Source organism: Ammodytes marinus (genome assembly GCF_949987685.1).
Source record: "Ammodytes marinus genome assembly, chromosome: 21".
Lineage (NCBI taxonomy): Eukaryota > Metazoa > Chordata > Actinopteri > Uranoscopiformes > Ammodytidae > Ammodytes > Ammodytes marinus.
This window is the reverse complement of record NC_137225.1, coordinates 18,467,654-18,482,744: the sequence shown is the minus strand read 5'-3', so window position 1 is coordinate 18,482,744 and position 15,091 is coordinate 18,467,654. Positions and strand designations below refer to the sequence as shown.

General features: G+C 39.6%; 1 protein-coding gene across 1 annotated transcript in view; it reads right to left on the bottom strand.

The window, feature by feature from the left end:
* Window positions 1-3,696, bottom strand: part of pou6f2 (POU class 6 homeobox 2) — a gene marked incomplete at its 3' end in the record, with an annotated part of 66,528 nt that extends 62,832 nt beyond the window's left edge. Inside the window, exon 1 of the mRNA XM_080050458.1 lies at window positions 3,510-3,696. Coding sequence (XP_079906584.1) covers window positions 3,510-3,681 — 172 coding nt within the window. The 5' untranslated portion in view covers window positions 3,682-3,696. The remainder of the gene's footprint in view (window positions 1-3,509) is intronic.
* Between the last annotated feature and the right edge of the window lie 11,395 nt (window positions 3,697-15,091).

Below are 15,091 nucleotides of genomic sequence, written 5' to 3'. Positions count from 1 at the left end.
GTGTACTTGGATGTGCACTGCCTGAAAATACAGGAAGGTTCAGGATTGCATATCATTCACACCTTTTGTACAGATCGTCTGGGAGTTTAGAACTAATAAGCTGCAGGTTGTCCTCTTTACAGCCTATCCTCACAACTGTTTAAATAATGCACACTTTCAGCTAGCTGTGTTATAAATACACTGTGTGTGCATGTTATGAAACAATTCTATACTTAGTAAAAATGACAGTTTTATTCTGTTGACACAATAGGAATAGGAGTAATATTTGAAATCTAGGGGAGCAAATTAAGTTTCTACAGGATTTGCATTTCCTTGAAACTACTAGTTATGTGCTGTTATTCTGTGCATGTGAACTTACACACTACTTTGTGTGCAAATGTCAATCATGAAATTGGAGCATCTATCAGAGAGATTATGAAAAACAGCCTCAACAATGTTTTCATTTTTCTATACTCTGGAATTGAAGAATCAAAAATATTCTTTTTTAACCCCCGCGTCTTTACCACAATGCAAGAAAAAGGGAAGAATCTTGGAATAACTCTATTTTGGATTCTGTTCCACGATCTGAGTTCAGAACCTCATAAAGAAAACAACTGAATAATGTAAGTCCTGGTTTAAACACTCAATTCAGGGTTGTTTTCATATCAGTGGCCTTCATGTTGATAATACTGTAGAATGGAGAGAATTGCAAATAACAAATTGTAACCATGAGAGTTAACTGCAGACACAAATCTGGTTTAAATAACTGCCAATAACACAACATCTACCCCCTGTAATAAACCTAAACAGCCAAACTATTGCATAAAATGTTTTTTTTTGGAAATCTTTTGCTATTCAAATGGTCAAAACACCTTCAGATGATTTACGTCTCATTATGTGGAGATTTTCATTTTGAAGTTTTAGAGAAGCTCATCTCATGGCGGTTAAAATAGATCCATCAACTGTAGTTGAAACACTAAAGTTTGCTCAAACTTTACCAAAACACCAAACAAAACAGTGTTTGCAACAAGAAGACCACCATTCTTATCATGACTGGTTAAAACATTAGGTGACCAATCAATATTTTATTATCTGTCTGATAAGATTTATGGAAATAAACAGAAAGATGCTGATTGTTTCTTCTTCAACACCCCACTCTCTCTTACACTTCCTTCTTATCTCCCCCAGCAGAGGAGTCCCTGCTTTTCTCTCTGACAGCACATGTGGGCAGCGCTTCCCAAACTAAACCTGCCCGGTGGCAAAGCCTAGGGCTCTGCCACTGGGCTCTGCCACTGGGCTCTGCCACCCTCCCCCCAAAATTCACAACTTACACTGAAGCAACTGCGACCAGTGGTATAAAGGCAGCCAACACCAAACACAAAATAGACACCAAAAAATCGTATTCTTATGGTTCCAGATATTAGCAACACGTTTGAAAAGTATACTTCCTCATTGACAAAGGTACGTTACCTGTGTATAAAACTAGATGGCTTCAAATATAAATAAATCGTAAAGCATTTGACAACATTTAGGTGTACGTGCACCAGAGAAAAGGAAAAGCAAGTGATGAGGAGGAGAAGAGTCAGATGGAGCAGAGCAAGAGACTTGATGCTTATTAAACCAAATTGCAGCACATCACAGACAAATCTGGCAGTACTCAGTCCTTGTTTAGAAGACGCTAGCCTCGGCTTGCTATTGTAAAATAATTTAAAAGACATCTGAACTCTCACTGATTAGGTTTAAGACTAATATATGGATATCCCTTCTCCAAATTCTTATTTTATTTTCATCCAAATGTTTGGCAAGCTCAGTATATATAGGCACTATATTATACTCGCTGCCACTACCAAAGAAACACGCAGGCACGTGCACACAAAAAAGACACACACACACAGACCCACACAAACGCGCACAGATCCAGACTGATATTCCATTAATACTGCCATTAAAATCTTGCCCCTGAAATATTCAATGTTTACTGCAATATCATTTAATTACAGCAATAAAACAATCATACTGTATGCCATAATACCACACACATACACACTAAGGTATGCACTAACACAAATAAACAGTCAGTTTATCTTTCAGATATAGTAAAATAGACAAAATGACCAAGCACAGGAGACAAGATAGTTCATATAAATATTCTAAATGGAAACCAATTTCCTAAACCATTACAGAGGAATTTATGTCACCTGTCACTTTGCAACTACATTAAAATATTAATACGATAATAATAATATAATTAGAACTTGACAAAAGGGGTAACTAATGAGGATATTTATAAAAGGTGTCTTGTAAGAAGCTTTTTAGGGAAATTAAGCAAATGCATAAGTGTTAATAATTTGTTTAGTGAAGGTTGATAAATTATACACATCTTTCCATGAAAGGAAATATAGAATGTCTCTATCCCTCTCCATGACAACAAATATGTTAAAGTTATGTTTCAGTTACTGGACACAGCAATTTGATGAAAATACAAATATCCAATATTAATATTACTGTAAGATCTCTATAATGAAAGCATCTTTAAAAAACTTAGAACATAATTTGAAAACTTTCAATAAAGAGTAATATATATCATTGGTTCATAACAAGGCCCAGTGATCCAATTGGTCCACATGACTGAAACGGTCATAATAAAAATATTTCACACTGATTCAGGCTAAATACCAAAACAGTTTGAAAACTCAATTAATGACATAACTACACAATTAATAAGGCATGCTGATAAAGAAATTGGTTAATTGTGTAGATAATGTGCAGCTGAAAAAGCCGAACGACTAAAAATAACTGAATAAAATTAAAATAAATATCTGTAAATCATCAGCATTAATCTAGATTCAATGTTATTATATTTTTGAATGGGTGACGATTTACATACACTGACTTAAATTTCACTAAAATATAATTTATGTGGATTATTTGCGATTAATTCTAACAACTGACACATTTAAAATGTTTTTCCATTTGAATGAAGGAAAAGTGCATACTAAATTAATACCAAACATTCCCAGGGTTGTGAGGTAAAGTAGGGGTTAAAAGCACAATATTATGGCAGATAAAATTGGATTGTTTTAAACTATTGATTACAGTTTACATGAAGGAGAGTCATGCAAATATCCTACCATACAATATACAACAGGAATAAAGAACTACAATTATACAATTATGCTTCTGTGAAGTTTTTAAGAGAGACAGTAAAATAGAATAAATACAATGGAGCTGCAATATAATGAGGCATGTTGAATTGCCCACACACTTTAAACTAACCAGACTGTCCCCTGTTGTTTTATAATAGGAGCCACAAAATGACGTAAACTACAATTTCCCCATAAAGATATCCAAACTTTAAAAGAGCCAAACATTGACTTGTTCATTGCACTTAAACTAAGTTTGCTGCCTGACACAACTGACACTTGTCCCAGCACTGGATGCCCAGTGTTTTCGCCTCACTGTTGCCCAAAACAGAACAGTAGCTTTATGAAAGAGAAGAGGCACAAAGTGTAGGCTTTGAGCTGACTTACCGTACAGCTTGCTGGGAGTGCCCTCTCTGTCCGTGGCCTCGGAGGGCAGGAGCAGGGGCTCGTCGTTCAGCTCGCTGTCTGGGGTCGCCGCTTTGTCGTCCGCCCGGAGTTCTGCTGCGCTCATGTCGCTGCGCAGGGAGAGCAGCGGCTTGCTCAGCTGCCCTGTAATCATCGGGTCCTGGAGGGAGCTGCGAGCCCAGGTGGGGAACAAAAAGAACAAAACCAGCCGTGGTTTAGATGTGCTTCTTCGGCGTCTCACCCTCACCGGCTCCTTCTCTGTGTCTCCTCCACTCACTCTCTCTACCAAGCTTTTCCTTTCTATTGCTCACTCATCACTCTCCCTCTCTCTCTCCTGCTCCCTCCCTCTTTTTATCTGAGCCTGGTGCTACCCTGCTGATACTGCCGGCTGCTGCCTGGTGAAGAACTGTTACGGATCGCGTGGCTTTACCATTATACCCTGTAGTCTTAAAAACAGCGATACATCCATCTCCAAGGGCTCATTACTACCTGACATGTGCCTTGTCTTCGGCAAACACTAAGCTGACAGCAGTCTACAAAGGGCTCCATTGGGTGTGTGCTGATACAAAAAACAATAAAATATGAAACAAATATAATTCTACATCTAAAGCTTTGAGTGAAAATATAAACCAGTGATTATATCAATTTTGATATAACAGGGGACACAAAATTAGATCAAAGGTGACATCCTGCAGCAGCGAGAGGCTACCTCAACTTGAGGCCTGAATTTAACAAAAGATGAAGTCAACGATGTTCAAAAAATGTTCTCCCAATTATTTTCATTTTTTTGTCAGCACTTAAGGACAATAATGAAAAACATCAACATGACATGATAAGAGTATTATCTGTCTTAACATCTTGGCATACAATTTATAAACGGAAATCTCACAGTTATGAAAATACAAAAAGCATTTTTTAGAGAATTATGTGAATGCCGTTAGGGTTTACAATCATCAATGCTTCCACAAGGACTTTTATTTTTTATGAAAAGGAAGACTTGAACACAAATAACAGAATACAGTCAGTCCATATTTGTGTTACTTTTACAAAAATTAAAAGGAAAGTTTCTTAATGGCTGTTGGTAAACTGCTCTTACCTAAACAAAGCTCCAGATGAGAGGAATAAAGAAAAAAAAAATAGTTCTCAGAAAGTCCAAATGTTGAAGTCAGTCAAACAGCAGCTAACACATGCCACCACCAGCTAGTACATGCTTTCTACTGAACCAGAAACAGACTCAACCTCTGTGTATCTGAGTGGCCACCACAGGTCCAAGCCTGAGGTTGCTTCCTAAAACAGGCACTGGAGATGTCACCTCCTCCCTCATACACACACTCCCTCCCTCTCTGTCTCTTCCCCCTTGTGTCCTCTGACTGGAGAGTTCCTCCGACAGTGTTCACCCCACCTCAGGCTCTGAGACACAGCAGGACTACAGCAACCCTCTCTTCCTTATTTATGAATCAAGTCCAACCTTAAAATATATGAGCAAAAGGACAGGCGCATATATAGGCACCGAAAGGAAAAAAGGAGGGTGAGCGTTATCTTGCCCCTGCACTCATCAATACCCCCCATCCCCCATATTTCTATCATTCTGGTCGATGAGTTCCTACCCAGAGGGGCCTTTTTAATGTGCTCATCACAGGAGTCAGCCCTCTTTGATATGACACATGATAATCTATGAAAATGTTAATCAATAGAAATAGTTTAAGCTGCAGTTAAAAACGTGAGCCGGCTGGTCAATACTCATATCCCCGGTAACAATGTCACTAGTCATCAGGGCTTCATTTGTAGAGCACTTAAATGTGGGACACTGCGCATCAACGCACCTCTCTGCCCGCCGAGGTAAACACATTTTCCCCTCTGTCTGAGCCTGGCCACACTCTGCATGCATTTGGGTCCACTCCCCCCACCTCCTCTCCTTTGAGTTGCTTGATAGGTCCACTGGAGGGCAAAATTAATACCTAATTGAATCTTGCAGTCATCAAAATAATCAATACTTTTTTATTATTTATTCTTCACAGTCTGTTGACTGTTTGAAAGCTCAGAGGGACAAGGGGAGCACACAGGCGACCCTGAAAATTTCTACCGTTTCACAATGTAATTTTCACTGGGGCATGAGAGTTTGCAAGACCTATAAAAAATGAGAGCAGCGGGTTTTTTTGTTACGAGGTGGAGGGGAAAAAAATAAAGGGAAAAATGGGAATCTTTGCCCCGGCAGCTACGATGAAAAATAGAATAAACAAACTACTGACACTTCAGAGAAGGGCATGGTCCTTTCTGTCCATCCCTCCATCTTTTTTCTTTCCCCTTTTCTCCTTATTTCATCATATCAGGAGTGTGGCGGTAGCTCCCTAATGCTGGCATTTCTCTTCCTGACAGACTCCAAACAAGTGCTGGGAATGAGATCACAGCTCTAATCTTCCCCTGGCCTCTGAGGCTCCAGGATAAGGGGGCAACACATCTCTCACCATCTTACGCTGCTGTTAATTACTTCATTTCAAAACAGCAAGCTTTGCCTATTTGCAATCATGCCACCAAATTGGGTGTGTTTATTCATTTACGCTCAGGGAGTAATGTAATTACATATAATGGGATAACTGTAATTGTATTGTAAAGTGCCGTAATAAAAAGGGATATTTAAGAAATTATCATACGAAATTACATTACTGAATCTCAGCAATGGATGTTTGACAGATTAGCCTCATTTTTTAACCTCTGGTTGAAGCAGGGATGTGTGTGTGTGTGTGTGTGTGTGTGTGTGTGTGTGTGTGTGTGTGTGTGTGTGTGTGTGTGTGTGTGTGTGTGTGAGCAGACATGAGGGAGTAGGTTTGTCTGGTTCCTTCTCTGTTCACTCGGTCTGGCCACAGCTTAGGAGCAGGTTGCAGGAACAAGGAAAAGCACTTGACCCAACCCTCTGTCTCCCGCTCACCAAACACTCACAGTGGCCCAATGATCAGTGGTTAGCAGAGAGTCCCGAGCGCCAATAGATATCCATGCTAATATCTAGCGGTCTTACCAGTGCAGTCACAGTGTGAGGGACACTGGGGGTTCAGCATGGGATCGGCACACTTCACTCCGGCACTCGAGGCTCTTCTGGTTATCTCACAGAGAAAAATTATAATCAATATTCACAATAATTCATAAAGATCTCTTTTTTTCTTTATACCAGTATTTAACATGTACAAAGAGACAAAAAGGTGAAAAGCAGTTAATGTTAATCCACAAAAAATAAATGTACCTAACTGTTTCTACAAAGAGTAAATGATGCACTACATCCAGTGACATACACCATTCAAACTGTTGAGGAAATGATAAATATAGGGACATTTAAATAGACAAGTAAAGGTGATGTCTTTGTGATGCCATAATTATAGGGTGGCGATATCAGCAAGGCAAAGAAGTACCTGAAGAGAGTTCTGTTGCATACCTACAACGCTTACTTGATTAATCAATTACTTGATCAATCTATAGCTTAAGCTATTTTCTTCAAGCAAAAACATCAAAGATTTGCTAGTTTCATAGAGAAAGAAATATTTATTGAGTGAGAAAAAATAGGCAGATTAATCAAATAGGAAAAATATTATTAGTGTCAGCCCTATATGCTATACATTCATTTGTATCTCATATAGCGACAAATTACATTGATAATAAAACTTTACAAAGTAAAGACATAAAAGATTAAATATAGTATATATTTATACTAATCATAATATCTTTCTCAATCTATTTCACCACCAGGTGCATTGGTGTAAACATTTGCAGCACTGCTTAGCCCCTTTTTTTTTACTTTGCATTGCACAGGGGAAGAATAGTGCACAAACTTACAGTCAATCATTTATTTTATTAATCAAGCATTAATGTGTATACTTAACTACTTCAGTGAAGCACACCACATATTCTAAACCCGCTCAGCATTGGTATGTACTATGGAACTGACACACAGCTTATAGATCTTAAAATCTCCCAAATGCATTGGCGACCTGTCCATTTTCCTACCTTTTACTCAGTGCATGCTGGGAAAAACCTCAGACCACCTCACACCTGTGACCCAGAACTAGATAAGTTGGTGTGAACAAATTAGGAAAGCCCACCATGTGTCTGACTTCACTTTCAGCTTACAGCTGATCTTATAAACACTGATGTAATGAATCAACTTCCTATCTTGTTGTTGCCTCGCCGGGTTATGACTTCATAAGGTGAGAAATGTATTCCAATCACTTCACAAATCCTTTATTGTCTGCAACTAATCTGCTGCAGCTTTATTTTAAACTCATTATGACTGTTCTAAGTGGCCTACTGGCCTTAAGCAAATAAATTAATCCTGTCATTAGATGATTTGTGTTTTCTGCTGAAAGCAAACGAGTTGGTGTTCCTTGTAATGCCATTGTAATGACCTAAGTAATGCAAAGACACAGATGCTGCCAACAAATAATATCCAATATCGGCTTTAAGAAATTTGTTTTCAGTGCTTCTGTCATGAATTAAATGTGTCACTATTTGATTGAGTCTTACATGAATTTCAATTAAATATAAATGTACAGCTTATACAGTTTAAGGAATGGGTAAAAAAAACATGTATTTAATAATACGAATGTTAAAATAAGACAGCATACTGGAAAATCTTTCTTTTCTCACAGTTATAGTGGATTTGACTACGTTTAAATAAAAATAAAAAACACAACTTTATATCAAGAACTCAATAATGAGAATTACTTTTTGTGATATTGTATCAATCAAAGGCCAACAATAACCAGTCATTTTTAAGCAGCAATTTTCAATATCTGTCATTCTATTTTACCCAAATGTTTTAGGCAAATATCCCAGGACCTCAATGTCTAATGTGGTATGGTATATGATGATTTGTCTCCCCCTTAGGGTTATTAACCAAACTGTTCCCTTCTTTTCATGATGAATGGATCTCTGTGTAGTTCAGCAACAATTTCACCAACACACTTTCAAGCATGTAAATGTCTAGTCTACTGGTGCTTTTAATAATTTCTTTGATTTATTTATTAAAACTGCATTATTTTATCTGTAACATTACTGTCTAATCTACTTCCTCTGTGGACACTGTTTTGATATAGCAGGCCAGTGGTCTAAGTAGTCACGATTTTAGGCAATTTTTTCTTCCATACTCATTAATATGATGAGCAGTTATCGCTCTCTTCTCCACTAAAGCTAAAACGCTCCCCAGTGGACGGTCGGCGGGTCAGTGAAGGCTGAGGGCTATCAAAGCAGTGTATTAAAAGGAGCTCTTTGAAGCTTGTAAACCACAGTGCCCAGCAGGTCCACAACAGACGGACGCCTCTGGTTGGTCAGGCGTTTCTGTGTTTTTTTTTGCTGGAATCGATCCACGGAGCTGACATTCTGGAGCATCAAAGCTTTCAGCACACTAATCTGACTCCTCCTATCAGGGCAAGGGGTTGTTTTTATTATATTCTTTTTATTCCCCATGTAATACTTATATCTAAGACGCGGCTCCTGCACACTTGTGATAAAAAAAAAGTGGTCGAACCATGTGTTTTAAAAGGTTTTGAAAGGGAATGAAAACATATTGAAATCTAGTTTGGACAGACACTGTATTTATCAACACATAAATAATGCATAACTATAGAGAGAGCAGCAGAGAATCACAGGGGCCATCTATTGGGCATACCAATGGCAGCCGAGGAGTGACACCGCAGAGATTCACACGCCGCAGCTCCTCAAAGTCAGTTTCCCCCTTCACGATGTCTCCAGAGACCTGCAGCGCCACGCACACACTCATGAAAGGTGTGAAAATCTGATTTCCCAAAAAGGATCTGTAATTCTCTGTGAGGGTGGAAGCCACAATCAATAAATCATTGCTAAGTAGATTGTAAAAAAAAAAAAAAGATTCCCCCTTGGTATCAGTGCATTAGGATTCTCCTGAGGCTGGATGAGGCGAGATGGGGGTGTGAGACAATCTCAATAAAGAAGAGGCAAATCATACCTTTGGCATTCATCTGGACGATGGCAAGCAGCTGTCAGCAGCTTGAGGATGGACCTGGAGAGTTGACTCATATCTGAGGGATTCATTTGGTCGTCAAGTCCAGTCATGTCTGGAAATATACAAAACCAATAAGCTAATTGACTTTCTTTTACAAAACGCATGAACACACAGCCTTTCCGAACATTTTAATGAGATATCTTTATCTCTCATTCTGACATTATAAAAATGTTTAAAAGATGTAAGTGTTGCACTTTATGCTACTTTAGCCTTTTATACTTCTCTACATTTAAGCTCTTTTCACTCCACCATATTTATATGACATTAATATTATACATTTTGCAGAATCACATTTTTGCTGATAATACAGAATTATAATGCAGAGTTGTACTTGAAATATAGTATTCTTATATTGCTTCAGTATTATTGGCAACACAATAGGCTACTCCAGTATAAATGCCTTCATAATCCTATTTAAGTAAACGTAATTTAAAGTAGCCAATCGAAGTAAAGGTATCCATAATGAATCAGAATACCTGTATGGGATGTTTTATTTTAATGTATAGCTGGTTGGGGTGATATTGTTTTACACTTCTTTATGTCCCACAAGCCCGGTCTGAGCTGGGAAAGACAGCTTTTAGCTTCAGTGCCCCTGACTCCTGGAACAACTTACAGCAACAAATTAAACTAAATAACTTCATATCCTTTAACCAATTTAAACAAACTATCTTAAATCTGCCAAACTCTACCTGTAGCTGTTTTAATTAGGCTATATTGTACTTTCACCCATTTCATTTTAATTGCTGCCACTCTTCACCACTGTGTAAATGTTTCAATTGTTTTTCTCTTCACCTGTTGTGTATTTGATGTATTTGCATTGAATATTGTTTATGTATTGTTGTTTTTCCTTTGAATTTGTTTGAACTCGACGCAATTGTAAATGAGGGTCACCCCTCAATTGGTCTCTCGAGGATAAATAAAAGTTAAATAAATAAAAATATGTTTGTATAGGCTACAACACTGCGAACTAGTTCATTCTAACAAAATATTATTTTTTAATTAATTATTTTTTGAATTTCATATGCTTATCATGTGTTTTTTAAGAGACGTTGGAAAATCTGTTCAGCAGTCATAGTTGCTAGTAGCCTACTGTGGTTAAATAAAGATATAGCCAATTCAAAATAGGATTTACCACTTACAATGTAGTGAAGAAGAATTATTTGCACCATAAAATGAAAATAGTCAAGTAGGCCTAAATTATTTCCATAAACTCTACCTCGTAGGCCTAGCCTACTACATTAAATGTATTTAGCTAGCCTTCTTTCCTACCTTTGAAGGAGTTTTTCGTCATTTGGGAAACTTTTGGTGGCCAGTAATGTAGACCATAGACATTTATAATGTCTATGATGTAGACTAGTGTTCATTAATTAGGCTAGGCTAGTTGGCACCTGTTCAAATTATTGAAGTTGGCATCATAAAACCTGTGTCGAGATAGGATTTGTGGTTCAGAGAATATGCTCTGTGTTTGGCGCAGATACTGTACCCTAACTGTTAAGACCTTTAGCCCAAAGCCAAAGAGAACACGGAAACTTGCTAGAAATGTCTTCAGGGTTCTCAACTTTTGGAAATTGTTTAGAGTGAGACAGAAGCGGATTTCCCACAACATTTTATTGTGTTTATTTATTAATTTAAAGCATAATAATGGTTTTTAACACAAGTTCAGTTCAATATAATTTCTTTGTTTTAGTTAAAATATAGCCTATTGTAGTAATTTTATGATGAAAGTATAACTGGATTAATATCAAATGCCAGACTAGTGAGATGGGTGTAGGCCTAGGGTAGTTCTTCGGGGTAGTTATTTCAGTAAAACTCTTAGTTCAGTTCAGCAAATATGGATACTGGATATTACTGATGCTCGCTGTTGTAGCTTTCGAGTGGCAGATTTTGAGGCCTTCAGGATAGGGGTTTTCACAGGACATGGATTTTTCTTTTTGTGTTTGTGTGTGTCTTTGAATGTTACGTGTGTGTGTGTGTGTGTGTGTGTGTGTATGTGTGTGTGAGCAGGAGGGCGATGAATAACTTCATGTAAAAGTATTTTATTTATTTTATATATAGGTTTGAAATCTTTAAGGATGCATTTCTCTGCATGTTTCAGAGGGTGTCAAGAAGATCAAATAATGAACAATATAGGAGCCACATCCAATATGTGTGTAGTGTGCTCCGTGGGGTTTGACTCCCGGGTGACTGGTTGACGCGCTGTGTGTCTCAATGTTTGTAGCCTAGTTGTGGTTGTTAAACAATGACTGAACCAAGCGATCATCTCCGGTGCAGACCGTTTATTTTGACACCAATTACGGTACATGTGATTACGGAATACATAGACATTTATAATGTCTATGACGGAATACGTTTGTTAGTTCCTCAGTGATAACAACTGTCAGCTTCTAGCGGTCAAAAACCGTGAGCCCTTCCGGGGTCAAACAACAAACAAACAATCAAGTGACACACCTTTTATACCTGTGCCCCAGGCAATAGGGCAGTGACACCAGGTGGACAACACATGACATGACAACGTATAGATACCCAAAAACTGGCTCTTACATTCCGGCCCCTAATTGCTAGTGACGGATGGAACTAACAATTCAACTAAATAAACAAAGAGCCATTATGCATTATGCATTAACATACCTCTTTGGCTACCTTTAATAGACAGTTTCTGTCTCTTTGTGATAGTGTTCCCGCTGAACTATGGTTTCATGAGTGGGAGCTTCCTCCAGCAAAGTGATGTGAGCTAAGCCTTTCCCCATTGAGAATACCTGTTCTCCATCGCATTCTCTCTCTAGCTTCAAGGTCTTCACAAGCCTTTTGGTACAGCTGGAGTTTGTGATCTTTGGTGGTAGAATATTCTTCACCTTGGAGCAGTTGGATGGTTCCGTCTCCATTTGCATGGTCAGACTGAAGCGTTTCCTCCAGTTTATTCGCTTCGATCCTATTCACCAGAGCAGAGGAGAACTCTGCCTCCATGGTGCCACTGTTTCCATTCAGTGGACCACTCACTGACCATCCCATCACCGTCCTGATAGCATACGGGCCATTCCCACAGCTGCTGACGACCTCCCTTGGTTCCAGTAACCTGGGAGCATTGGTTCCAATCAATAGGTCGACGTTTGCCTCAATACTTTGGATGTTAACCTCTGCTAAGTATGGCCACTTAGACAGATCTTCCTGTGTCACTCTGTCGTCAGCAGTCACTGGCATCTTCTCCTGTATGAGAACGTCTGGCAGCGCAAAGAAATCACTGCTGTCGAGAGCAGCAATCTCTAGACCAGCCACAGAGTAAGCAGTTTCAACTCTTTCTTGACCCATTGTTCTTAGTAGAAAGCTGGTTCTTTTACCTGCAGCATTCAGCTTCTTCGCTAGGTGTTCAGAGCAGAATGTGCCTGAGCTGCCAGGATCAAGGAACGCATATGTTGTAATTATATGATTTCCATTAGAAGCCTTCACCTTTACAGGAAGAATAGACAGAGCAGACTGGACCTTACCGGCCCCTGTAAGTCCACATGTTGTGACTACAGCAGGCTGTTCATTGGCAGGTTCCTCTTGCTGGTCCTGAGTTGGTTGCCTTTCTATATGAAGCAAGGTAGGGTGAGTTTGACCACAGATGTTACATTTTATGCGCCTCTCACAGTCACGGCTCATGTGACCCACGCATAAACATGCAAAACAAACTCGCTTTTCACGCAAAAAAATATTTTTTTCTTTGTGTCCTTTTCCAGTGAGCTCCTTACACTCGTCCAATGAATGCCCACGAGCACAGTAGAGGCATCCAGCTTTCTCCATTTCTGTTTGTTCTTCGATTCTTTCAGTGAAGTTTGTAGAAGCTATGGTGGAGGCAACAATACTTTCCTTAGCTCTGTTCCTGGGCTGTGCGGTAAACCGGGTTAAAGTCCTTGGCCCTGCAGCTCCAAAACCGGGGTCCTGTATGTTGCCAAACAATGGGTCTGACAGAATTCTGACATGGCGTTCAACAAACGACACTAGGTCCTTGATGTGTGCTCTGTCGTTTGTTCTTTCCATAATGTCATGAGCTCTGGCTCTCCACTGGTCTCTCGTCCTAAACGGTAGCTTGGAAATAATGGCCCTCATGTTAACTGGCATGTCAAGTTCCTGTAAGTACTGGAGCTCCTCCATAGCGTTGCAGCAACCACGCAAAAACAATGCATAGGCTTGGAGCGCGTCCACATCTTCAGCTCTAATTGACTCCCAGGCCAAAGCTTTCTCCATATAAGCTGCTGCAATTGTATAGTGGTTGCCAAAGTGTTCTTGTAGGAGACCCTTTGCCACTCCATAGCCACTCTCAGGATCCATATGCTGGCAGCTACGCACCAACTCTCGCGGCTGTCCTCTGGTATATTGCTCCAGGTAGTATAGGCAATCGGCTTTGCTTGCCTTTCCTTCAACTCCTTGCTCGAATGCCTTTATGAATGACCTGTATGTGAGAGGGTGTCCTTCAAAGGTGGGAATATCTCTCGGTGGTAGAGACAAGTAGTGCTGTTGTTGCACCAGAGCAGCAGTTATTTCATTTTGCTTGTGCATGATATGAATTATGTCGTCGGACGGATTTGGATGACTACCATATTGTTTTGGTTTGTTATCTGACTGAGCAACTGTAGGCTGGCGCTGTGCATACTGTGATGTTGCCATGATGTTTCCTAACAATTGCACAGGTTGTTTTGGCCGCACGACAGGTTGCTTTGGCCGCACGACAGGTTGCTTTGGCCGCACGTCCATTGATGTTTGTTTGTCAGGTGGTAATGAGGATTGTGCCCAGTGAATTTGTTGCACAGGCCTGCATGTAGGCGTATACTCCTTCGCCATGGGATTTAGGACAATGACAGAGTCCTCTTTCCCTTTTCCCTTTACAAAATATGAATTCATTCCATCTGAGCCTTTGGAAGAAGAACCTTTTGTTTCCCATGCCTGCAGTACTGCCAACTTTGCATTAGATGCAGCAAGGTCGGATTCCAAGTCAAGCTCCTCCATCTTGCTTTTGAGCTGTTGTTGCTGCTCCTCCATCTTGCTTTTGAGCTGTTGTTGCTGCTCCTCCATCTTGCTTTTGAGCTGTTGTTGCTGTTCCTCCAAAGCATGTTTTTCTTTGAGGACAGCTTGGCGAGCAAGAAGTGCAGCTGTCTCGGCCTCGGCTATCATACGGCCAGTGGATGCGGTGCTTGACGTACCACTGCAGTGGCTCTTTTGACCTGAGTGTTTGCTACCCACATTTGAAATACTGTCATCAGGACAGACATCATCCTCCACATGACCAGAATATACACCGAAATGACCATTGCATAAACCCCACTGTTTAGCCTCAGCAATAGATGAATTATTTGACAGCATTTTTGCTTCAAACCAGGTTTCATGCTTTGCTTTTTCTTCAGCTGGCAAAAGGGTTAACAAAGAATCATGGCTGAATTTAGCCTCATTACACACCTTCATCAGTTTGTCAAGAGCATTTTTTACCTCAGTTTCTTCATTATTCAACATTAAACCTTGCAATGTTTTTCTTATCACACCTGCTTGATTTAGTTTGTTTACTCTT